At 39.3% G+C, this 25,779-nt stretch overlaps 2 protein-coding genes across 2 annotated transcripts; both read left to right on the forward strand.

Annotated features, from left to right (window-relative positions):
• The first annotated feature begins 1,875 nt into the window (after positions 1 to 1,875).
• col6a2 (collagen, type VI, alpha 2) lies at positions 1,876 to 18,530 on the forward strand. Its single transcript, XM_088429504.1, has 32 exons — positions 1,876 to 2,058; positions 4,596 to 4,684; positions 4,860 to 4,960; positions 5,118 to 5,261; positions 7,181 to 7,543; positions 7,640 to 7,660; positions 7,735 to 7,800; positions 7,886 to 7,984; positions 8,066 to 8,092; positions 8,180 to 8,206; positions 8,319 to 8,363; positions 8,465 to 8,518; positions 8,595 to 8,657; positions 8,727 to 8,789; positions 8,874 to 8,927; positions 9,024 to 9,059; positions 9,135 to 9,197; positions 10,144 to 10,206; positions 10,299 to 10,361; positions 10,440 to 10,502; positions 10,577 to 10,627; positions 10,698 to 10,796; positions 10,879 to 10,941; positions 11,055 to 11,090; positions 11,170 to 11,215; positions 11,300 to 11,452; positions 11,787 to 11,881; positions 12,565 to 12,746; positions 12,851 to 13,029; positions 13,103 to 13,141; positions 15,488 to 15,831; positions 17,651 to 18,530. Exons 2-32 carry the CDS (start codon positions 4,609 to 4,611, stop codon positions 17,915 to 17,917), a joined length of 3,045 nt encoding a protein of 1,014 aa, XP_088285630.1. The 5' UTR covers positions 1,876 to 2,058; positions 4,596 to 4,608; the 3' UTR covers positions 17,918 to 18,530.
• A 1,984-nt stretch (positions 18,531 to 20,514) lies between these two features.
• On the forward strand, positions 20,515 to 25,396 carry LOC148414931 (D-serine dehydratase). Its single transcript, XM_088430109.1, has 10 exons — positions 20,515 to 20,617; positions 20,914 to 21,069; positions 22,025 to 22,154; positions 22,699 to 22,849; positions 22,952 to 23,132; positions 23,624 to 23,742; positions 23,820 to 23,946; positions 24,614 to 24,676; positions 24,770 to 24,875; positions 24,974 to 25,396. Exons 2-10 carry the CDS (start codon positions 20,924 to 20,926, stop codon positions 25,061 to 25,063), a joined length of 1,113 nt encoding a protein of 370 aa, XP_088286235.1. The 5' UTR covers positions 20,515 to 20,617; positions 20,914 to 20,923; the 3' UTR covers positions 25,064 to 25,396.
• Positions 25,397 to 25,779: the final 383 nt, after the last annotated feature.

A 25,779-nucleotide genomic window follows, 5' to 3' on the forward strand; every position in this document is an offset into this window, starting at 1 on the left:
GCAGGTACTACAGCTTATGTTTTCAGAATTTTAAGCAAAACATAAATACCCTCCCAAGTTCACTGCAAGGACAACTTTCACTGAGTAATTAATTATGCTTGGTGTCCAATACCAATAGGTGAGTCCAACAAAATAGTGCAAAGGCTTTTCTTACCATTTGCTTTGAATCATTTCAGAAAATGAAGTATGTATAGTGGACAGAATGTTGCTTGAAAGTGGCTCTGTGCACTCAAACAGTCTTACTTACATTTTATGGGCAGAGAAACTTGGTGTGATGGTGATTATAGTAAATCAGTCACAGTATCACTACATGTACTAGTGGGGCACTGGATTATTTACTTTCAAAAACTGTTAAGGTTGTACAATTTGTCTTGAGCCCTCCCTTTTTGGACATTGCTTTTTCTGATTTTCCTTTGGCTATTTACTACTCAAAACCTATTCCCAAAAGACAGCACAGATCAGCAACCAAATGTTGTGTTCATCCTACTGTATAGTGATATTTGTTTCACGGTCTGAACCGATTGGCTGTCATTTGTGTAACAGATGTGGAGAGATGTTTGAAAAGCCTTTGACCCCTGCATTTTGAGCTGTATAACGCATTAGTGGCTACAAGCCACGGCAAGTCCCTTTAGAAATTTCCGCAAATTAAACAAAGTAGTGACATGATAGAACATGTGCTGCTGCAGCTGCTACAACATTGATAAAATGAAGAGGGCATCAGGCTTTAGGTGGGCACAAATTGAGGTGCTGAAGCATGTTAATCCTCTCATAGGGAGGCCCCCCAGTATGCATGCGCACATACAAACTAGCACACACCTATACACATGAAGACAGTGAGAAAGCTCAATGAGAGTCTGTCAGTGTTTATGTTGTATATAAACTTGAACTTTACCTAGTAATTACAAACAGACACAAGCAAAAGTCCTGAGTGAGTACAAACGTGGGAGCTTTTTAGTCTGCTTCTCATCCTGTTTCGCTTTATATGTTCATTTTCTCACCACCTGTACTATGATGAACCTTCTGGAAGCATTTTAAAGAAGGGGGCATGTCTTTTCTGGTCTTCTGGACCAGTGCTTCACAATCTTTTTTCAAAGACATACCTACAGTGAATTATAATGGTATCCCCAAGAGTATTTTATTCAGCAACTCCAGACGATACATAGATCGTCTAACATTTATTTCTGACTGGGTATTGAAAAATTGTGTCGCTATTGGCATTGTGTATCTGTTTAAGCTTAACAAAATAAAGGCATGCCACATGTCTCAAAGGAGTCTCTATAACAATATTTAGCAACTTTCTTCATGTTCTGATTGCTATTAATTTGAAAAAAAAGGTTTTTTTCAAAGCATTAAAAAAAAAAAACATTATATTAGTTTCTACTATGGTTTAGGCTTTGATGATATGTTCTGTGGACATTACAAAATGCCTGTGGAGTCCCCATTTTTCTCCCACTTTGTCTCCATCAATCAAGTTGATATCCTAACCGATGTTGCCATGACTGCTCTATTTACTTCACTTTTTCATTTTCAACATCCGTTGAGTGATGTAAACAGAAACAAGCCTTTTTTTGACCAAGTCGGGAGAAGAAATTACAAATATTTGTTTTCAAATACACAGAGTAAAAGTAAAAAATTGGCTCGAAAAATAAGCAAAATACAACTACCTGAAAAAAATAAAACTACCTGAAAAATCGACTTAGTGTGTTGAGTTGAAAGGTTAACGCGCAACTCAAGATTTGGCGCGTTTCCTTACCACGATGATGGGGCTGTTGTGCACGCGCGCGCGCACAGGGGTTCCTGCAGAACCACGGCGCCTCCAAGTGGACGTTTGCTAAGCCTGATGCGCGTGCGGGAGGAGGGATCTGTGCTTTCTGCTGGGGCTGGACCGGGACAGGAGAGCGAACGGACGGCTCTTCTGCGGAAAGTAAACTCGTCTCCAGGACTTTATTTCCCGTTTCTCCCCATTTTTTTTTGCCCTTATTCCCCCTTTTCTGAAATGAGGGAATAATCCTCACTGGACCAGCTGTGCACCAAGTTTTGAAGCGGGAAATATTTCGGGTAAGTGGTGCTTTTAAATGCACAACAACGTGCATTCTTATTTCTGCTCATCTGCTATTTTTGTCATCAGTTTTACTCTTGCACATGTTGCAAGATAAACAGAATTGTGCTGGAATAAAAAAAAACAGTTATATGCAACTCAATAGAATTCCACTAAGTCCTAAAATCTTTGTTTTATCTCAATTATCATTTCATTTCGGGAGATTTTTTTTATTTAACTTTTTTTAAGATTAGAGACAAAAATAAAGTGTTGCTTTTCCGATTATACAGTGGACAAAGTGGTAACATCTGTCCGATCGACTCCTTCGCATCCTTTCACTATTTGTCCGCTAGAGGGAGACACAATTTGTCGTCCGACATGAGACGTGAAACAGGATTCTCGATATCATGTATTCAAGATTCTGCTATATGAATGATGAGTGCTAGGGGTTTACTGGGGGAGTTATTTTCTTTTCGTACCCACAGGTGGGCGATGCTTTGTTGAAATCTTCAATGTCGTTTACCTCACAGTTCTTGGATTCTGCTTCCAAATATCAACTTCAGTCTTGTAGACTTCTGCCCCCCCCCCCTCACACACACACACACACACACACACACACACACACACACACACACACACACACACACACACACACACACACACACATCAATAACATGCATGTTAAGTTCATTTAAGACCTTGAACTGTCCATGGTTGTGAATGTGTTATTTGTCAATTGATGAATTGGATGTGCCCAGTGATTGAAAACCAGAGTAACTGGTGATCAATCCAGGGAGTGACTGTCTAGGCCATATGTATCAAACTCAAGGCCTGGGGGCCAAATCCGGCCCACCAAAAATTTTATGTGGCTCGCGAAATGTTGAGTATGAAGCTTCTGACTCAAATATCAAATTTGCAAGTTGTCTTCAACTTTAAAAACGTTATGGGGGAAACAGTGAGAATTCTTTTGCTCCCAGTCCGTCTTTTGAACAGTTTTTAATGACCTCTAATTTCAAAACGAGGTAAATATGCGACGATCATACTTAAAATGTATTTGACTTCACAGTCATAATGCCCCTCCGTCAGAAATGAGAGGTACAATTTTGTCCACGATTCAATTGGGTTTGACACCCCTGGTCCAGCCCAAACCTTATTTGAGATAAATTCTAGATCATCTGTGACCCAAATTAGGGCAAACGTTGGTGGGAACATGAATGAATTGATGACTGCATTAATGGGTAGGCATCCTGCCAAATTTTACATCATACTCACTACACTGAAAGGACAGTCAAGAGTAGAGGACAATATTTGCTCCGCCCAACCATTAAATCAGTCCAATCCTGGACTTAGTTTGGCCCCTGCCAATATGGTGGGGGGGAAGCTACGGGGTGGCCAGGGTTGAACCCTTGTGACGCTCCGGCCGCTCGCCCTACCTTGGGTAAAATATTGATGGTTGTGAATTTTTCCCCAGTTAAGATCTGAAGTATACCTCTTTAAGTCGCCACTTCATCTGCTTTCTGGGTTTGATCATGACCTTAGCAAACTGTTACCTGATCTTGAATAAATGTGATGTCTTTTTCAGTCAGCAACTTGAAAAATGTGTTTTTGAAGGTAGTAATTGTTCATGTTAAATATTTCATCAGTTATAGACTAATAGGAATATATTCTTATGAGGTGAAAATGGCTAAATATGTTTATTCTCTTAACGTCGAGTACTGGGGAAGTGCACGAGACATGTTCAGTGTATGTCAAGCAATTATGTATGTTAACCATTATTTTGACCATTTTGGGGTCATTTTCTTCCACATGATTCTCACAGTTTTATGCAAGCAATGACACACTTCTGGTAGTATGATATCTAAGTGGTTGTTGTCGTGTTGAAGTTTGACATGTTGTAACCATCTGGGTGGAATTTCAGTGCTCTCGTGTCTTTTTTCAATGCTTTCTTATTTGTTGTGAAATGCCTTTGATGTAAAGATCAAAGGATTGGACAAAATACCCCACAAGCGTTGATTCCCTGTTTGTCTTGGTTTTGTGGTCGAAAAGGTTCAATAATCGTTGATGGAATGGATGTAAGTAACACGGGCCGGCGGTTTGCACATCTGCCGCACGATTGAGTGGTTCTAGTTTCAGACTTCCCTTTGAAGTGATTGCATGTAATCCCAATGCATCAATGTTCTTTTTTCCTCAGGTTTGAGAAATTTTGATTGAAAATTCAAAATTGTCCATGTGTGTGAACATGAGTGTGAAGGGTTTTTCAAAAATGTGCATTATAGGAGTGAAAGGCCAGTCCAGGAAGTACCCATCTTCCTGCAGAACACTTGCAACAGAAAATTGATATAGTATATTAACATTGCTATTTCAGCTTTCTATTGGTTTGTCCTTCCATTGCCCTACAACTGATAGATATTTGTACAAAAAGAGGACCCCTAAAAGTACATTGCCACTCAAACCTAATCAGTTTATTATTTTTAACCTTTGTTATTCTCGTTTAACTTGATTTTATCTTTATCTTGATTTTCTAAGCTCGTGTCTGTTTTCATCTCCTATACAACAGAACAGCCAAGAAGATGGAGGGGTTAAAGGTCATTGCACTGTGCTTTATTTTTGGAGCCCTGAGTAACGCCCAGGCACCCGAATGCAACAGTAAGTGGATGTTCATCAAACGTTCAACAAAAAAATAGGAATCTGTGATAGTTTATTAGTCGTCACATAGTGAAATGCGTTCTCTGCCTTCATAATGCATATCAGCAACAAACTGTAATTTGGAACTTATCCAATTGAAAACGCCTGTGCACTCATACTTTTGATTATCTTTCAGAGAAGAGAGACTGTCCTATTGACGTGTACTTCACCATCGACACATCTGAGACCATCGCCCTTCAGGAGACTCCCCCTGGGTCACTTGTGGAGAGCATTAAGGTTGGGTTTTTATTGGCAATGATAGAAAGTGAGTGGGTGTCTTTCACTGAAATTTTTACATGCAAAATACAGAAGTTGTTCGGTCCGGTACATCTTCAAGCCAACATTTCCGATATCTTTGTCAACTATTGTCTTGTTCCGCATCTTTCTATTGTAGCTCTTTAGTGAGAAATTTGCTGATCGTTTGGAAGCGGAGGAACTTCGAGGTGCTGTGCGAATCAACTGGAATATCGGGGGACTGCACTTTTCCCAGAGACAGCAAATCTTTAGTCGCCTCGGATCAAAGAGTGATTTCGTCTCTGTAAGTTACTCAGATTTTGATTCATATCGTTATGATAAACATTCAAGCAATGTAATGTGCTTAGGAATTTCCATCCATCCCAAAAATGGATGAAGATATCTTAACGGCGACTACAGTAGTTTTACATGGGTTTATTTTGGCACAAGTACTATTTGCTCACATTTTTTAAAAGAACATCTTTGAACCCTTTGACGCTCGGAAAGGCAACACTCTAACCCACGCAGAAATGTATAATCCAGCTGGCACTCATAGCTCCGGTTTGACCTGCATCTGTTGCACATCTTAACCATATCAACATGGAGACATTATTATTTAATCAAATGTTAAACAACAGGATTTTACCTTATACAGGATTTACTCTGAGTTTGATCTACTGGTCAAGATAATTTGTGCTATTTTCCCTAAAATAGGCTGCCCAATGCCATCTTTCAAGCAACTATACAGTATGTAGTAGTCCAGTCAATACTGACATCTATTTTTCCATCAGTAATTAGAGATTGGTCAATACCTGAGCACATATGACATCATTTCTAGTTAACAGCAAGTGGAAACATTTGTTTTTAAAGGTATTAATTGTACATGAGAAATAATTTAGCTGTCAAATTGATTAAAGACAAAAAATGTTACTTTTAATTAGTGATGGGCCAAAATGCGCAGAGGCCTCGAAGCGTGTAGAGCAACCAATGTGGAATTTCTGAATTGCATATTGGAGCATGAGTCATTCTAAGCAAATGATATCATTGATGACATTTGAAGCCTCGTTGTCTTGAGACGTGGTTCACATGTCGGCATGATTGATGAAATAGACAGGCAAGGAAAACCTTTCTAAACATTGGAAGATAAATAGGAATGTTGGAATAAATATTGGAGAATGCAAGTACATTTCTCCAAAATATCATACATCATTTGCCTGTATGCCATAAAAAGTGTTGCGAGAGGCAACTTCATGTTATTAATACACTGAAAAAAATATATCAAGTAGACTGTGCATCTGTTTAAAAAAAAGATGGAGCTGGGTGATTTTAATTAGTGCAAACACTTGAGTAAATAAATAATGTGTATATTCAAACAACATGTTTTTCAGTGTAGTAACATCTCAAAAGTTAGTAGAACCTTTATCAATATTCCAATTCCAACTATTTGTTGTTCTCCAATCATTTTTTTGTAGTTATTTAGTTATTCGTTTCGTGTTTTTTCCCTTTTCTGGTGACTGACAGGTTTAATTTGGCAGTACAAAGACACCTCAGGGATCTCGACACCGGCACCATTGTTTATAATAGGTGAAATAATAAGTGAAAATGACATTTAAAATTGACAATTTATATCCAAATCAAAACGGGAGATTTTTTTAATTAATTTTTAATTATATTTTAAAAGCATTTACTTTCATATGATAGCATTAATCACAAATAATACTAACATATGTCATTTTTACTGAGCCCCTCTGATGCCAGGGTATGAAAAAAATATTCTAGTTATTAATTTCACGTGGACACTGAGACTGAAAAAAAAACAAAGTCCAAATGAAAGTCAAGGTTTTGGCCACCAGGGGGGTTTGCATGCACTTGAAGCCTCATGAGCTGAAGACTTTTTCATTGGACACAATTATTTTGTCTTACAAATCAGCCAGGCAAATATTTGCAATACCAGGAACAATGATTCCATTTTAACAACTCCACAGAATAATTGGTCAAAAATATTTAAGCAAAATCTGACATTTGGGATTTTGCTGACTTTAATCAGAAAGGCAGAATCAAGCTCAAATTTGACCCATAATCAATTGTTTTCATTGAAAACCCAATAAAGGAGCAACTTTAATGCTACCCATCAGCATGCACTGGCTGGCAAAATTCAAATATGAAAAACTACCATCTCCACTTCACAGGTAAATGGCTCATAAGACATTTCACTGCTTGCAGGGTGTGAGGGGAATTCGTTACCTGGGTAAAGGCACCTACACGGACTGCGCCCTCACCAACATGACCATGGAAATGCTGCGCTCACCCTCATACCCCAACGCTCTGAGATTTGCCGTGGTCATCACCGATGGCCATGTGACTGGAAACCCCTGCGGCGGTATCAAAGTGGCAGCTGAACGGGCGCGCGACGAGGGCATCCGTATCTTCGTGGTGGCGGCATCCAAGAATATTGATGAGACAGGACTGAGGGAGATCGCCAACGCTCCTGCGACAGTCTACAGAAGGGACTTCTTGGCTGTTGATCTGAGCTCTGGAAGAGCTGTCATCCAGACAGACACCATTGACCGCATCATTAAGACTATGGTGATTAAAACGCAAAGCTGCAAATACAGGGAACATGTGGACTGAACCCAAACCCCATGCATTCTAACACAATATTTCTTCTGTCTTTTTTCACAGAAACATCAATCGTTTGTTGAGGTAGGACAAAAATGAAGAACCATCAAGACGTTCCAGAATGTAACTTCATTTGTTTTTCTAATCATCTCCTACAGTGCTACAAAGTGTCTTGCCTTGAAACAGCAGGGCCACCAGGTCCAAAAGGCCACAGAGGACAGAAAGTGAGATTTGCAAAATCACGCGTTTTACATTGTTGTTATTACAACCTTACCACCATCTTGAACTTTGCTACTTTTGTCACTTTAGGGTGCTAAAGGAGACAATGGTGATCCAGGTCCAAAAGGACAAAGAGGTCGTCCAGGTGACCCAGGTATTGAAGGGCCTATTGGTCAACCAGGTATCAAGGTGAGCCCACCAGCATTTACACCATGAGAATGTAAATTTTGCTTCATCTGAGTCTCTGTTTTTCTTTTTGCCGCTGTGAAGGGAGAGCCGGGTCTTAAAGGCGAGAAGGTGATCCTTTAGTCTAATTCTTTTACAAATTCGTAACTTAAAAAAAAGATTGTGTTGACTGACCATTAATGGCTTGTTTATCTACAGGGAGAGTTGGGAGCTCAAGGGAAAAAGGTACAACTTTCTTTTTATTTTTTTAATCTGTTTGTCAGGATGACATTTCCATCAGTCACTGTGGGGTGTGATCATTTCTGTTCTTCATTGTACTGCATCATCTTGTCATTAGGGTGTAGCTGGAATTCCAGGACGCAATGGGACAGATGGACAGAAGGTGAGCTAAGATTTAACTTTTGTACCTTTTGATATTCAGTAGCAAACTGAATTAGTTAACTTTTAATTTTCCTTCTCTGAATTTTACCCCTTTTTTTCCAGGGTAAAATTGGACGGATAGGCGCTCCTGGCTGCAAAGGAGATCCTGGCGACAGAGTACGATGACATTATCAAAGAATCCCCCATCGGGTTTGTTTTGCCCTCTTTTTAAAAAAGCCATCCATACTTGCAGGGTTCTGATGGTCACCCGGGAGATGTCGGTGAGCGTGGTCTTCCTGGAACTGCTGGAGATAAGGTACACACTAAACTCTAATGAAATAAAATGTACCATCCGCAACACTTTCTTTTAATTATGTACCTATAGGGAGATCCTGGACGCCCCGGAAGATCTGGTCCTCCTGGCATCTCTGGTGAAAGTGGACCCAAGGTAAGGATGATAAAAACCCACATCAATGGCAAACCTTTAAACCCCATCGACTGAGCTAAAACAACTGTGTCTTGTTGTTCTCAGGGAGAAAGGGGAAGTCCTGGATCACCGGGCTTGCCTGGACTGAAAGGATCTGCGGTAAGACTATCAAATATGAAAATAAATAAATAAACAAATAAATAAATGAATAAATAAATCCATCTCTGATTCATTCACTTTTATATCCTTTTTTAGGGTACCCCAGGACTTCCTGGAGCAAGAGGAGAGCCAGTAAGGACAAAAAAAGCTCCTTTACCCCCTTTGTTTTTGAGTTGGTTAGGAATTTTTGCTGTCTTTATGTTACAGGGGAGACGAGGAGATTATGGACCTAAGGGTGCCCAAGGACCAGATGGAGTCAGAGGGGACAAGGTATGACTTGTGTGTACTATCCCATCAGTACCATTTAAAGTGTGTTTTGATCCAACCTAGGTTCATTTTCTGCCTCCGTGCAGTTTGTTTGCTCAGGCATAAACAGTAATTAATCTTCGATGTCATAGACCCCCTAATATTTCAAACTAAATCTGGCAAAGTCCAGGTGTGGTGAGAAAGATACAACCATTACCCAATGTTAGCGTTGACACAAAGATAATCATGTTTTCAACAGGGGAAGCTTTTGTTTAGAACATCCTATTAAAAAGATCTTTCAGAGTAAAAAGTCTTTTTTTTTCTAAAATAAAAGTAATTATGAAACTATTTTATTATACAATAAATAAGATTAAAAACACATTTTTTTCTCTTTCTGTTGACTGAAAATGACATCACAGGGGCTCAAGGCTCAGAAAATGACCAATCTTAGCCAACCTGGTTTCTGGGTTTGGTCTTGTGACAACAGCAAGCAGAGCAATGATTGGTTGTTCACCTGAGTACCTGTAATGTCATTTTCATTGACAGCAAGTGGAAAATGTGTTTTTCAGGGTATCAATTGTACATCAAAAAGAGTTTTCTAATCAAATTAAGTCCAGACAAAATATTTACTATTACTATTTAATATTTACTTTACAGCTGAAAATGGCTGAATTAATTTTGTGAGAGCACTCACCCAATATTGGTCCAACATTGTCAAGATATTTATTAAAGTTATGAATGAAATTCTTCTTTCTTTTTGTATTTTTTAACACTTTGGTTTAGATTAGTTTGTTGTAACACACTTTGTTTTTCTTGAGATAGCTGAATGGACCAGTAAGGAAATTAATTATGTTGTTTGCTTCTGTCGTTGTTATCATTTAAGTAATTCAGGGTTTCAAAAAGAGTTGTAGGTGAAAAAGCGCCAAGTTTTTGTCAGACATTATTGAAATGTACTGTTCTTTATCTTTAGGGTGAAATGGGATCAGAGGGCTTGAGGGGTCTTCCAGGTGAATCAGGAAACAAAGGCGCAAAGGTGAGAGAATTTCAAACCTTTTCAAATGGAAACCATTAGGCCTGAATTATTCAATGATTTGGCTCATTATCAATCATCTTTCATCCAAACAGGGGGACAACGGTCTTCCTGGCCCCAGAGGACCACCAGGCACACCAGGAGAGCCAGGACGAAATGTAAACCAAAAGATTTATTTGTGAATATCGACAGAGGTTGTTCTTCTGACCATGAGCGCTACTTTGTTGTGATCATAGGGTACACGAGGGGACCCTGGTGATGCTGGGCCAAGAGGTGATCCAGGACCAGTTGGACCAAAGGTGGATGTCTATCTATCTTCATCTCATAAGATGCCACTTGATGTATTTAAATTGCCTCTTTCACATCGATTCAGGGTGACCCTGGAAGACCTGGCTTCAGTTATCCCGGACCAAGAGGATCATCGGTACTAATACCTGTTACACGTTTACGCCTGCGTGTGAGCTGTACCACAACATGTCACTGCTTTTATTCAGGGTGAAAGAGGAGAGAAAGGAAATCGTGGCCCTCGTGGCAGCAGAGGAGACTGTGGTCCTAAGGGTGATCCCGGAAATAAAGGGACCCCAGGAGAGCCAGTAAGGATCACTTGTTTGTTGTCTAAGGTCTTTGTGTCTTGCAGGTGTCCGTACGGTTCAGTAGTAACTTCTTTTTCAAAAGGGTGAACCAGGACCTCAGGGTGAGCCTGGACCTAGAGGACCTAGAGGGGACATTGGGCGTGATGTAAGTAAACAAAAATCGCCCAAAAATTATATCGGAGGCCCCATCTGATTCTGATAACTGGGCAAGAGATATGTAACATGTACTGCAGTCTCAACTCATCATTTCGTCTTCAGGGAGATTCCGGTCCTGAAGGAGACCCTGGCCTCACTGTAAGACTATTATTTTATCACATCAATTAAAACGGGAAGGACTTGATTTATTGTATATAATGATCATTTCTTTCTGCAGGAATGTGATGTCATGAATTACATCAGGGAAACATGCGGCTGCTGTGGTGAGCTTCCAGTGCCTTTCATGAGCTCATTAGGATCCAGTTGACTGAGTGTCACATCCTAACAGTCTGTCTTTCTGTTTGCAGATTGTGAAAAACGGTGTGGAGCTCTGGACATTGTATTTGTGATTGACAGCTCTGAGTCGGTCGGTCTAACCAACTTCACTTTGGAGAAAAACTTTGTCATCAACACCATCAACCGACTGGGATCTCTGGCCAAAGACCCGCAGTCAGAAACAGGTACACGCCAATGTCAGCTCAAGCTTAAAGAGGAAGTCAACCATTTCGTCACTTGCTGTTGATTAAAAATAAGATTACATGTACTCAGTGGTCAGTTATCGACCAATCACCGCTAAGATCGCAAACTTCACATGACCAAAATCAGAAAATCGTCACAGCAAGTGGCAAAATGACCGCCTCATGATATGGGTCAAATATGATGGATTTTGCTGTTTAATTAATGTTTCACAAACGCAATATGTAACCAAGATTTTTAGAAGGGTTTGTGTGCATAGTGTGAAAATAATTTTTTGACTATTTCCCCTTCGGCCTCTCAACTTGATGTTGTTTCCAGGCACAAGAGTGGGAGTGGTTCAGTACAGTCACAGTGGAACTTTCCAGGCCATCCGGCTCGACGATGCCAAAATTGATTCACTCTCCTCTTTCAAGGTATTACCCAAATACGGATGTATGATTTTGTATTTTAACACTTTTGTCTTGCCCAACCTTATATGGAGCATTAATAAATAGAATCAGACCTTCAATAAATTGCATTTATTGGAGGTAGATCATATTCAGTCTTTTGATGCTAAAACCTTGGTTCCACTGGTGTTTTTTCACATTCAGATGGCAGACGGAAAAAAAAAAAAAACAATATTATAAGATGATTATCCTGTTGTACATCAGCTCCATTTTTAGCTCTCAGGTGTGAGGTTATTTACCGACAAATGCTACATACTGTCTCTGTCTCTTACTGCATGCATAAATAATATTTTTCACAAATATTTTGCGCTATATTATATTTGACCTATATTATTAGCACCATTGTTTCTGTAGTTATCTAATTGCTATCTATTGCTATTTATTCATTGCTCAATTATGGAACGTGGTCAAATAATAATATACATAGGACAATAAAACTCTCGAATCTTGAATCTTATGTTTTAAAAAATATTTTGGGCAAAGGCAATAACACAATAACGGTTAAGCATTTACTCTGTTCATTCAACCATCATGGAGTTTTTATTACCTGTCCAAGTAACAATTCTTTACTGTCACACAAGTGTAAAATGAAGTGTTTTCTGCCTCCGCTCTGTACACACTGAAGACTCGCTGACTTTCTTCGTTTTCAGGATGCAGTGAAGCGCATGGAATGGATCGCTGGTGGAACATGGACTCCATCTGCTCTGAAGTACGCTTACGACAACCTGATCAGGGACAGCCGTAGAGCCAAAGCCAACGTCACTGTGGTGGTTATCACCGATGGACGCTTCGATCCAAGAGATGACGATTCGTTGCTCACCTACCTCTGCAGGTGCCTAACACTGGGAACAAGTTTGGTGATATCACATCAGCATTTAAGTAAAAGTAAAGATTGAGGTAATGTTTTTTGGGGGGCATCCACTCGTGTGTGTGCAGTGATCCCAGTGTCGACGTGAGTGCCATCGGTATTGGAGACATGTTTGACCAGATCGAGGAGAATGAAATCTTGAAGAGTATAGCCTGCCAGAGGGATGGAAGGGTTCTGGGCATGAGGCGCTTTGCTGACCTGGTGGCTGAGGAGTTCATTGACAAGATTGAGACAGTCCTCTGCCCAGGTTAACGGACATAAACAAGGCATGTTACATGTTACAAGTAGAGCCTCACTAACTATGTCTGTCCTTGATTCAGATCCAATTGTTGTATGCCCCGACCTGCCATGTAAGACAGGTAAGCTTTCTGAAGGTTTTACAAATTGGATATATGACTTTTCAGAGTGTGACACTGGTATTCCATCATAATGTATGTCTGCCTTTGTGCTTCTTTGTCTGATTGAGTTGATACAACAAGAGCCTGTACCAGAAATTACATTTAACAATAACTGTCTATATAACATAATATGCAAACTACTGTGAATGTGCAAGAGCTCCCAGTTTGACCATGGTGTCAGTGCAATCGGTGCAATTTTTTTTTTGTACTGGTAATGTGGTATGCGATCAATTATTATGTAAAAACAGTGCTACTCTAGATGATGTTGTCACGATAATATTTTTTAGAATTGAAAACAACTTAAAAACAAGTAAAGCAGGGTTTCCCAAGCTTTTTCCTCTCAAGTACCAAAATATTTTTTTTTTATGTATTGTCCTCATTTTAACATATTACTGGTGTCGAGCAGAATCCTTGAACATCCCAAATGACCAATATGATCATTCAACCATTAAAGTGGAACTCAACCTCACAATTTAATTTACAATTATATGTTCTGTATAATCCCAATAGAATCATAATGGCATATAATTAATGCAGTGCTTGTAGAGTATGAATGAAGCAGTAAAAGCTGCTTTTTCATCTCAAGGGTAACAATTTTCTCACTGGCTGTCAGCTAAAACTTATATCACAGTTGCTCAGAACTCAGCAAAATAAAAAAAAAACAAAGAAAACAATCATGGTTCTGCTTGCAAACATCACACAGCCAAATTCAGAAAAACACGTGTCGAGATTGGTCTCTACCTGAGCCCTGAGCAAGTGGGATGTTATTTTCAGTTGACAAGTTGTGCCTCATAATATGTGTGAAGTCGAGTTTTTACCACTTAATTCATATTCCACAAATGCAATATTATACTGCAAACATGAATCCAAACACTCTTTGCCCATAAAATGTGTGCGGTCTAACAAAAACACACATGCACAAAACATTTCAATTACTAGATGGACTATACTCACGAGAGAAAAAAGGCTTATACAATGACTGAAATGTATTCAACAATGAAATTCCACCTTTGGTAATTCTCAATTGGCGCACAATCTCTTTTGTTCGAACTTGAACGGCCACTGACTCAGTGAGCATCTTATTTTCTGCGTGGTATTCGTGGGACCCCGCCCACAATGTTATTCCGCCCCCTTGTTGCAGGAGGGCGCTTCACTTCAAGGCAAGGCCCTCCCTCATGGAGGCCTCTGGCCGAGGAAGGCAGCCCCTCATTGGTCCCTACCACTTTAGAGGGTGTCGCCGGCCTTCTGAATCAACTGGGCAAGGAACAGTATGGTGTTGGCGTGGCAACCATGGCATACACAGCCCAACGAGCAAAACTGGCCAAGGGAACAGACAGGCAGCAGTGGACCCAGCTGTTCATCAAATCCTTCAAATATGTCTATGGGGACATAATGGGAGACCCTGAGAAAGCTATAGGGCTCTGCTAATGCTAATATAATAACCCTGCTACCTCATAAATATGCTGAATGCTGGATTTGGAGATTTCAACAATACTGCACCTTTTAATGCAGATACGTGCAATATACCGTAAATGTGCTCTATAATGAGGGAATCGCATGACTTTATGCTAGATTTTTTTCCTAATGACTATACGTTAAAATCAAAACTGATTTTTTTTTTTATCTGAAGTTCGTAACCTGGGACTATGTCCAGGGAACTTAAATTATGACGCATAATGGATGTCATCCAAGCCATTCATGCCACTCCTGAGGAAGGTGACTTCTTGATGAAGTCTTCTTTCCATTGTGAATCACTGGCTTTCGGAAACCCTCAAATGCCTTCATAATATTCAGCGTTTTGCACACATCCGTGGTTCCAAGCTACAACCTCTAATTTGGCTATTGCTGTGAATGATTCATACTGATCTGACAAAAAGGTCTTATGATATTATTGTGTATGAAACAGACGATGATTAATTTAATTTGGGATGTAATTATGGTGCTTTCATCTTTTTTAGAGAGTTAAAACCACCTATGGTTTTTATATGTGCACGTTTTTTGCATGTGGCTTGGCTTGTAGTAGAATAATAAAACGTTGATGACAGGTTTTCATCAAAAGTTTTTTTAGTCATATTAGCTCAGTGACTGCAACTTGCAAATGTGAATTTTGTATAGAACAAGATGTATTAATTATGTTTTATATTATGATCAAATAAATTCATGTAGAAAGCACATGCAGTGGTTTCTGGTGAAGATATTGACCTTACAACAACTGCAAACAAGAATTTGCTAGTTCCGAGATCTGATTTTAAACATCACGTATTTGCATGTGTGTGCTCGTGTGTGTGTGTTTGTGATGTGCTCCAGAACCCGCTGTGGCCAGCTGTGTGCAGCGACCAGTGGATGTGGTGTTCCTCTTGGATGGCTCTGAGAGGATGGGACTGGAGAACCATCGCCGGGCCAAGGAATTCATTGAAAATGTGGCCCGTCGCCTCACCCTCGCGAATGGCCAGTCAGATGAGAGGAATGCCCGTTTAGCTTTGGTGCAGTACGGCAGCCCGAGAGAGCAGCGTGTAGAGTTCCCTCTCACACACAATCTGACGGTGATCTCTGATTCCCTGGCGAGAGTGACCTACATGGACTCTTCCTCGGCTCTGGGCAACGCAATCATCCACGCTGTCAACAATGTGGTTTACCAATCAGGTCCACAGGTAAAGAGAACACACACTCACACACCCACCTCATGTCTTAGTCAAAACCTCTGCTGGTCACCCGTTACCTCATGACAATGACTCAAGTCCAGAATGCAAAACAAATTACGAGGTTACACCCTTGAACCAACCAGACCAAATGAACCCAACCCAAACATTAACAGATTACAACTCAACTTGGCCTAAACATAGGTGGTAAGTAATTGGACTACTCATTTTTATGTGAAATAGATTTGAAATTGCCCAAATAAGCAAGGAGAGAATGTCCATTTTAGCCTCCTTTATTCAGACAACTCCCATCGTAGCTAAACCATAAGGTCACCTTATAAAAACACGTTTGGGTTTTTTTCTGTATTTTACACAGAACATTGCAATTTGTGGGTAAATAAATTCCCAGTGGTACATACAGTAGATGGATATCTATTTACACTACAGACCAGATTTTCCCTGTTTCTTTTAGGAGAGCTAGATTAACATATGAATTGTGATGAAATATATCAAGTCATAATTACCAGGTATTTTTTCTGAATCACGTAAATCTAATTTTTAATATCTACCTAGGCTTTCTGTATGTTGATTAGATCCGTTTTTATTAATCAATCTCCTTGTGCTTGAATTGTTGGGGGTTGGAAAACAAAGGTCAGTCACACCCCAAAGTGGGCACTGTTTACCTGTCATTGTGTTTGGTATAGGGTCCTACTGTGGGTGGGAGGGCAAGTAGGAGCAGAAAAAAGACGTGAAAAAGTAGAATCTTTTGGTCTGCTACAATAACAGAATGGATCTAAATTAAAAAAGAAAAAGCTGAGGATTTTTCTCAAACATGTTAGGTGAAATTAAAAAGAGATTAATTAGATCAATTAATAACAAATATTAATTAATTCATGTCTTATATTTTCAACCCCTTGACAGCACTAGTCTTTTTACCTCTTCCATATAAGATAATGTGATGTTTTCATGTGCTGAGTAATGAGTAAAAGTTGTTGGGCAAATGTGTAAAATGAAACTAAACAACTACAGGCCAGTGCAAATGTAGGCGTGACAACTTCGGAAAGCAACAGTGCATAAGTTAATATTAAACAGCTAATAGCATTTAGTGTAAGGAGCTATTCATTTTCCTTGATTTAACAAATTCAAAGAGATTTTATGGTTTAAGTGTCTCTCTGCGAATTGTTTTTATTTGTTGTTTGGGTAGAGTGTTTATAAGTCATTACCCAATGATGTCCATTGTAAATTTCCTATGTTGACATTGGTGTGGAGGCCACAAAAACTGCCCGGACTGATGTCATCGGTCATCATCAAGAATACCTGGATATTCAGTAACTTGATCAAAGTCAGGCTTAGAGATGGACACTCTGGCAAAACCATCTGTTGCTTGAACAATACAGACACATGTGGACTGTGCTACACAGGGCTGTTTAAAAGAAATCAAAGGAAAAAGAACCATTTCGACATTCTTCACCTTTACTTTATTACCAAAGCACACACTGAATATATTATGAGTTCCAAACTTCTTCACATTAAGCGACTTCTCTATAATTTAGAAGGAAAAAACAACAGCTGTATGCTGTTTGTGTCGTCTGTTGTCATTAAATGTGATAAGTAAAACAGGATGAAAGATGTTTTGGACTTTCTTTGTGGACAAACTTCTTTCTCAGAGCGAAGTAGTACTGTGACTTTCTTATGAAAGCATTCTCAGAAAAAGGTTTTTCCGCACTCGTCCAAAATTATGACTGATGCATGTTGCTCTTAGATTGGACTTTAAAAAAAAATAGCACAGATTTGAACTTATGACCTCATGACCATTCCTCTCGTCTTGCAGGGGAACCGCTTGGCTCGCCGCAACGCTGAGCTGGCCTTTGTGTTTATCACTGACGGCATTACATCCAGCGAGCAGCTGGACGAGGGCGTGTCTTCAATGAAGCGAGCCGAGGGTGTTCCCACGGTGATCGCCTTGGGAAGTGACACAGATGAGGAGGTGCTGCGGAAGGTGGCGCTAGGTGACATGTCATCCATCTTCAGAGGCGACGACTACGCCATGTTGAACAAGCAGTCTTTCTTTGAGCGTTTCGTCCGCTGGATATGCTAGTGAGGAACCTCGATGCTCTGTGCCATAGAATTAGAATTCGTAGAATGAAAGAAGGCGCAGTCCTTTGATATACACGTGAACACAAACGCACCAACCAAACCTCTATGAGCATGATCATTACCGAATGTAAAGCACTGATGCAGCTTAATATCCCACTGATATGGGTGAAGATTGTTTTACAAAAGAAAAAAAAACAATGAAGTTGGGCCAATACGTCACTAGTCTGTTCTATTCATTCTAAATCTATGGTCAGCTGTCCAACCTAAAGACACTCAAAGTTTTGTATAATATGCATTTGTATGAAACAAATTGTAGGCTTTGTTTTGAGGTTTTTTCTTTTCTCTCACTGTTGTCACAAAGTCAGTATTTTTACATGAAAGGTGCTAAACTAGAGAAAAGGATAAATCCTTTTTTAGTTCTGTGGACTTTTTTTTTTTTTACATTATTATAATAAACTGTACAATAGCTTGTCAGGGGAATAAAAGCAATCTCTCAGTCTCATTTAAATGCCACAGGATCAACCACACAAATAATACACGCTCATGCCAATCCAAAAACAGCCACAACATCTGTAAACCTGAAATCCAAATAAAGCCAAATGTGGTAACTCAAAGTCTCTCTTTTGTGTTTAAAACCAGTTACATAACGGTGGTTCTATGAGCCCCGGATGTTGCTCAGTCTCTGGTCCATGTTAGTAATGTCAATATAGGTCCTTTTTGTCACATGTTGAAGGTACAACATTTGTTCTCTACATTGAGCCCATCGCTGAGAAACAGTGGACATCAACGATATCACGCTTCAACCAAATTCATAGCTTGTTATGTTAGTATTGTTGTTTTCGAAAAATCATACAATTTAATGAAAACGGTAAAAGTATTTCCTGTTTTTGACATATCAGTTTGGGACTGAATCATCAAGCGAAAAATGTAAAAAGAGAATAATAACATGGTTGCTTTGTAATCACTCTGTTTATTGGTCCTTTTTTTTCAGTATTTCTCCATTGGTTTTGACTAAATACTTGAAACAGAAAAGAGCATTTTTAGAGTAACATGGACAACCGCAAAACCAACACGGTTGTAGCCTTGCTGGTAGATGGGGACACCAGCAAGACCACCTGGTCAACAGCTGTGACAAACTCATGGATAGTCTTGTTGGGTGGCTGCGGCTCAGTTCATAAAACAAGTTGACAAGTAAACAAAGATTTGACTGTTCACATTTTGGCTGTTTTGCAATTCTGCTGTTTTGCTTTTGCTGGTGGCATGAGCAATACCAGCATTAAAACAAAACCATGCTGATCTATGTTGCTTCACTTCTTGCGGCAAAATGACTTTTACCACTCATGTACGTCATTGTATTCTGTTGCTAAACCTCAGCAATTGGAACCAAACATCTAAAAATGTTGCCTTGCAAAATGCAATGCCAAAGGGATTGTGCATTTTGGGAACAATGACTGTAAGAGTTCTTTTTTTTAAGAGAGGGATTAATATTGTAAGATTTGTAAACAATGTATTTTTAATCTCACCTAATAGTTTCAGAGAAAAAAAAAACATAAACAGTTTTTGTTTTTTTATAGCCACATTGTGTTATTTTGGAAGCTTAAAAGGTTGATATACAGATGCAGTTATATCATTTTGGCTTCTGCTGTATTTGAGACGAGTCAAGTTCTGGCTGCAAACCTTTAGTTTCAACCATCAGGAGGAATGGTGCTGCTTGAACTCGTGCTAACCACTGCCCCACGGAGCCACCTATTCCAAAAAGACTCACGGTGGCTACGGCAGAGGGACACCAACAGGGAGGCAGTAGACACATTTACAGCGTGAACCCGCAACATCATATTGGTTTGATTTATTTATTTTTATTTCTCTTTGTTCAGTAATTACATACAATAAACTAAATGTTTTTCTCATCATATTGATTTTGTGAAAACAAATCAAACAACATACATAATAAGGCCTATTTAGTTTTGTGAATAAATTGTGAAAGTGTGTTACTTTCACAATTTATTAACAAAACTAAATAATTACTGGAAACTGTATTTTTTATTCATTTTTACATGCTGACCAGGACATAGCAGCGGCAAGACGTCTGCCAGAAGACCAGTAACAAAACACGTGAAGAAAATGGATAGTGCCTTTTTGCTAATGAAAGAAGTACATTTGTAGTATTCACTCAGCTTTCCAAAGTTTGATGTCGTAAATTGCTGTTGTTGCAAGAAAAAAAAATAGGGGAACATTTTTTTTAAAATGTAGTGACATGTCTGACGTTTGCCACAAAACAAACCGCACCAAAATTATTCAGTTAAAATTACTTTAAAAACAGCGACATGTCATTTTTAAGCGTATGCTTGCAGTCAGAATCGAACTAAATACATTTCCCGTCCGTAAATTAAAAGCTCACTTCCGGTTCACTTTGATTCCATTCCAGATGGAAATATTAGAATCGAACGTAACATCCAAATAACCCGTTGTTGTTTTTACCTTATGTTCAATTTGTAGACAAAATTGAAAGTCGAGAATCTAGTTGTTTAGCCTTTATTTAAAATATATTTATCGTTTTGTTTTGAAAAAAAAACACGAACGAGTTTCTTTTTCCGTAAACTAAGCTTCCAAGCTTGTTTGTTTGATGGGGAAGTTTAAAGTCCGCTGCGTGTCTAGGTGAAGGAATCGTTCATTTTAAGTTTTTTACATTCCACTTTTAACGGTGGGTAGATATGAAAAGGAAGTACTGAGAATTGTACTGTCTTATTTTCCTGTGGTTGTCTGTGCGCGCTAATACGCGCACGATTTTGGCATGTGATTCCCTAAATGGGCTTGGACAGAATGCTTTTCGTGTGCTTATAGTTCACATTACTGGAAGTTCAGATCGATTCAGCGTGATGAATTCACTGTACCAAATTTGATGAGAATTTGCAAATTCGGGGATTCATTTCGAGTCGCTTTGTGATCTGAAGGCAGTCATGCATCAGAATTTAATTGCGGTGTGTTGTGGTTTTCCAGTGCCTTCACCATGGATGGGGAGCCCCTTTCAGCTCTGTGTACTCCTGCTCTGGTGGTTGATGTGGACAAAGTGAAGAAAAATGCAAAGAAGATGATTGAACGATTTGAGAAGCTAGGAGTTCAGCTTCGCCCTCACATGAAAACCCACAAAACCCTGTACGAACTCACACACAAACACCGTGAAATGTTATGCACCTTCTCTTACTCTCTGAAGAAGGCACCATATTTTGTTTAAAGAGGAAGTTAATCCCCAAATTTTCTTAACAGTAACATTATTTATATAGCACTACTTGTCAAAATCATCATTCAGAATATGAATTAAGCAGCATATTCCACCCATATGTTTATCTCTTAAGGAATTTTTGTCTTGCTGTCAACGGAAAATGGTATTGCTATTGCTCAGAGCTCAAGTAACAACCAATCACGACTCAGGTTGTCACATGAACTGAATCGGAATACTGGTGAAAAGTGAGCAACTATAATGTCATTTTCAGGCAACAGTCACTGAAAAATTGGCCACGCTCTAAGATGATATTAAAAAAAAATGCTGCTTAATTCAAACTCCCAGTGGAGCAGTGGTTAGCACGTCTGCTTCACAGTTCAAATCCACCTTGCTTTAGCCTTCCTGTGTGGAGTTTGCATGTTCTCCCCAAGCCCACGCGGGTTCTCGCCGAGCACTCAGTCTTCCTCCCACTCTCCAAAAAACATGCATGGCAAGTGAATTGGACACACTAAATTGTTCTAAGGTGTGCTTGGGTGCGTGAATGGTTGTTCGTCTCTGAGTGCCCTGTGATTGGCTGGTAACCAGTTCAGGGTGTCCCCCACCTACTGCCCGTAGACAGCTGGCATTGGCACCAGCAGGCTCACGACCTTTATGAGGACAAGCGGCTCTAGAAATTGGATGGATGGATTCATACTCCACAAACACAATATTAACCAGAATGCCGTCTTTAGACTAACTATTGAGCGTATTATTGTAAAGAACACTTTTGACCTTCCCATTAATACATCACAGAGGTGCATCAGCAAATTTGTTCATGTATTGGTATCACTGAGTATGTAGTCATGTACAGTATAGGATGCTGACGTGTTTGTCTTTTCTATCATCTAGTGAGTGTGCTGACATAATGACAGGGGGTTCACGGAGGTGCATTGTGGTTTCCACCCTGGCGGAGGCCTGTTTTTATGCTGACCATGGGTTTGATGACATCCTCTATGCTTATTGTCTTCCTTTTGATAAGGTTCTTCCTCTTTTTTCTACTAGCCACTTCATTCGTACTATTACAGATTGCATAGCAGAATGATGATGATTGGGCATGGGGAACGGGAATGTTTTCATCTGATTTCATATAATATTAATAATTACATTTTTTGTAGGGGAGGGGGTTCTTCAAAAATTCTTATTTGTGGTTTACCATCCGTTACTTTGATTATATTTTTTAAGAGGTTTTGGGAGGTTACAGATATACTGTATACCCCATCCAATTTTTCCTCCTATGAATTTCAGTTGGCCCCAATTATAAATGATGAGGAAAATACAAAAAACACATTCAATGAGAAGGTGTGTCCAAACTTTTTAGTCCGTAAACTATACAGAAACATAATGTCTAATTTATTTATAAATATTATGTAATTGTGTCTGAGTAACAACATCCTTCAAATGTAAATGTCATTATCTTCACAAAGGCCATTGTAACACTCTATGAGATTATTTATAATTAGACTGACAGATAACATGAGTAAAATCTCAAATTACAAATTTAACAATGTATTATCTTTTGCTAGGTGGAGCGTTGTGCCATCTTGTCAGAGAGACTGGAACTCTTTCAAGTTTTACTGGACCATCCCGATGCTTTGGAGCTGCTCAAAAAGCGACCGCTGAGAGACGGACGACTGTGGCATGTATGGATGAAACTGGACTGTGGAAATGGTAGAGGTAAGAAGGCAAGAACGCCACGATATGGGGCCAGCATTACTTTATCTACTGTGTAACTAGTGTAACTAAGTGCTGCTGATTGAATACATTCTTTGGTTGTAGCTGGCATACTGCATTCAGAACCTGAGGCGCTCACACTAGCGCAAGCCATTGCTGAGACTGCAGGTGTGCAGCTAACAGGAGTGTACGCTCACTGTGGAAACACCTACAGCTGCAGAGGAGTCCGGGAAATTCAGGCTGTCGCAAAGGAAACAACCAACTTTACTCTGCAGTTCATGGAAAAGTGAATCAAGAAAACTTTACAGTATAGCTTTACCTAACATTCTTTTTTGTCAGTTTTTGGAGGAACTTAAGTCTATAAAACGACTACATTAAACATTGCTTTTGATAAGTCAATGACGTTTTTCAACAGTGGGTGGATGGGGGAGCGCTTGAAGCTGAAGCCACTGGAAATTTTAAACTTGGAAAAAACTTTATTAATGCACAACCACTGGTAGGGGGCATAAATACCCCATTTCAGATCTGATATTAACACTGTGAGTCCATTGAGAGAATTTACTGTATTTGTTGCAACCTACCTTTTTGCACTGCTGATTATTAAAAATAAAAATAAAAAAAAAGCAGGGGGCAGAAATCACCCTTTAAGATTTGTGTGGATATAATCACTGAGCACAATATCCTGTAGGGCTTACAAATGTAAAAATGCCCTCAAATTGCTGGCAGTGTTGAACGTATTTAAGGATATTTATGAAACTAGTATTTATTTGCTTGTAGGTTAAAGGCTGTTGGCATCACCTGCAAGTCCAGCATTGGCTCCACCCCCTCCTGTAGTCACCCCATCCAAGACATGGCAAAGCTTAGTGAGGTGCATCCTGGAAATTTTGTCTTCTATGGTATGTGCGTTCACAGAAGATGTTTCCCCTGCACTATATGTGTCCCAAATCTTGCACTGTTATATGCTATCTTGTAGATGTGCAGCAGTCTCTAATTGGCTCGTGCAGTGTGGATGAAGTGGCTGTGCGGGTTTTGACAAGAGTCATAAGCCACTGTCCACACAGAAACCAGCTACTGATTGACTGTGGATGGACTGGGTTGAGGTACATCCTGCATTCAGAACCAGATTACTACACAGACTTGCGCATGATTTCCCTCTCTGCTTTTCAAATGGCTAAACTAACATTTAAATATCATTTCCATAATGTGACAGTACTGGTCAAAATGATATTGGTAGTAAACGGTCGATTCAGTCTCGCCAAAGCCGGAGAAATCAAAGCCTGGACAAGCTATGAACTGACCAAACTGCCGGTTATTGGTGAAATAATCCACGTCACATGTTTAATGGCTGCTATCTTGTCAGGCAGGTTCTCATTCCTGTAATTGTTTTACATTAACCTTGGTCATTTGTTGGCCAAAGGGATTTTTTCCAAAATGGTTTGAGCCCCAACCTGATTGCTGTCAGAAAAAAAATGAACAGCGAAAAGAAGATGAGCTTTAGGTACACAAATAAATTTATGCAATGAAAATTGCTTTGAGAAGCATGAATGTGGTCATTGTTGACAACTCTCAGAGCGAAATTTGTACTTATTCAAGTAGGATTTTGGTTGCTAATTTCTTCCATTGTCTACCGTATCAAGAAAAAACTGGTGAATGGCAATCCCCATTAGTGGTACTTAAAAGCAGTTTTGCAATGATTTACAGTAAATGTGTATTTCGTTCTCTGTTTTTTTTTTTTTTTTTAATCTCACTTGTTGGTCATCTCTGAAGTTTGGATGGGGCTGGGAAACTTCCCACAGGATATGCTGTGATCGAAGGGCATCCGAATCTCAGGTAATTGGTTGCTGCAGTATAAAGTTGTATCATGAATGTCTCATTTACTATTTGGAAACTTGAATGAAGTTAACAATTGATGTTTTCATCCAGGTTATTGTCCATGACACAGGAACATGGAAGAGTGGAGCCTATCTCGGGAAAACTGGATTACAGCATGTATCCTCTGGGCTGTCTGCTCACACTGATTCCGTACCATGTTAGTGATCTGGTGTAGGAATATGATTATTGTTTTTCTCACTATTTTACTCTTGTTTGACTCACTCTGTTTTTGTTTTATTTTTTGTTTTTTTGCAGTCATGTGCAACAGCAATGATGCATCCTGTGTATCATGTGCACTCAGAGGGCCTTCTTGTGGGCAAGTGGACACCAACACGTGGATGGTGAACAGATGTCAATAACAGAGTCCTGAAATAGTTCAAATGTATAGCAGTTAGCAAATGAATCATGAGTAGATTCTGTAGTTTGGTGTACTAAACGAGTAATTCAGGCATAAAAGATTTGTATATAAACATGGCTTTTGAATAGCTGTTTAGTGACAATATGTTACTTTTATGTGAATATTGACGTTTTTACTTTTGTTTTTGTATGTAAAGTGGTATTCCAGGCAGTTAATATTGGAGAGTCAAACATGTGATCATACGCTACAGGTTTCAAGTCTATTGGATATATAAGCACCCACAATAAATCTGAATAAATGTGTAACTCCTTGTACTCACACTTTAGGGGATGCGTTTGTGCATTCGCTCTCCGTGATTCTTCCATTTGTGAAGCCTATTGACTTGACTCCGTTTCTTTTTGGAACGATGGGAAGTCATAAATGTTCAATCTTAAACAAAAATGTTCAATCAGTGGTGGGAAGTAACAAAATACTTTATTGTATGCTTTTGCTGTAGTGGTATGCATGTTTGCTTCCAGTTTTGTTCCCCAGTCTTAAATTTGAAAACATGTTATTTTAACGCTTGTTTTTAATGCGCACGTTTCTTTTGATACACACTGTGGATTATCTTTGTCGAAAAATTCAGGTCTAGGGGATTTAAAGAGGATGTGAAAAACTCACAAACTCATAATTTAGATCGTTATATTTTTTTATATATATAGAA

The sequence above is a fragment of the Hippichthys cyanospilos genome, chromosome 12 (assembly GCF_059441005.1).
Source record: "Hippichthys cyanospilos isolate Australia breed blue-spotted pipefish chromosome 12, RoL_Hcya_1.0, whole genome shotgun sequence".
Taxonomy (NCBI): Eukaryota; Metazoa; Chordata; class Actinopteri; order Syngnathiformes; family Syngnathidae; genus Hippichthys; species Hippichthys cyanospilos.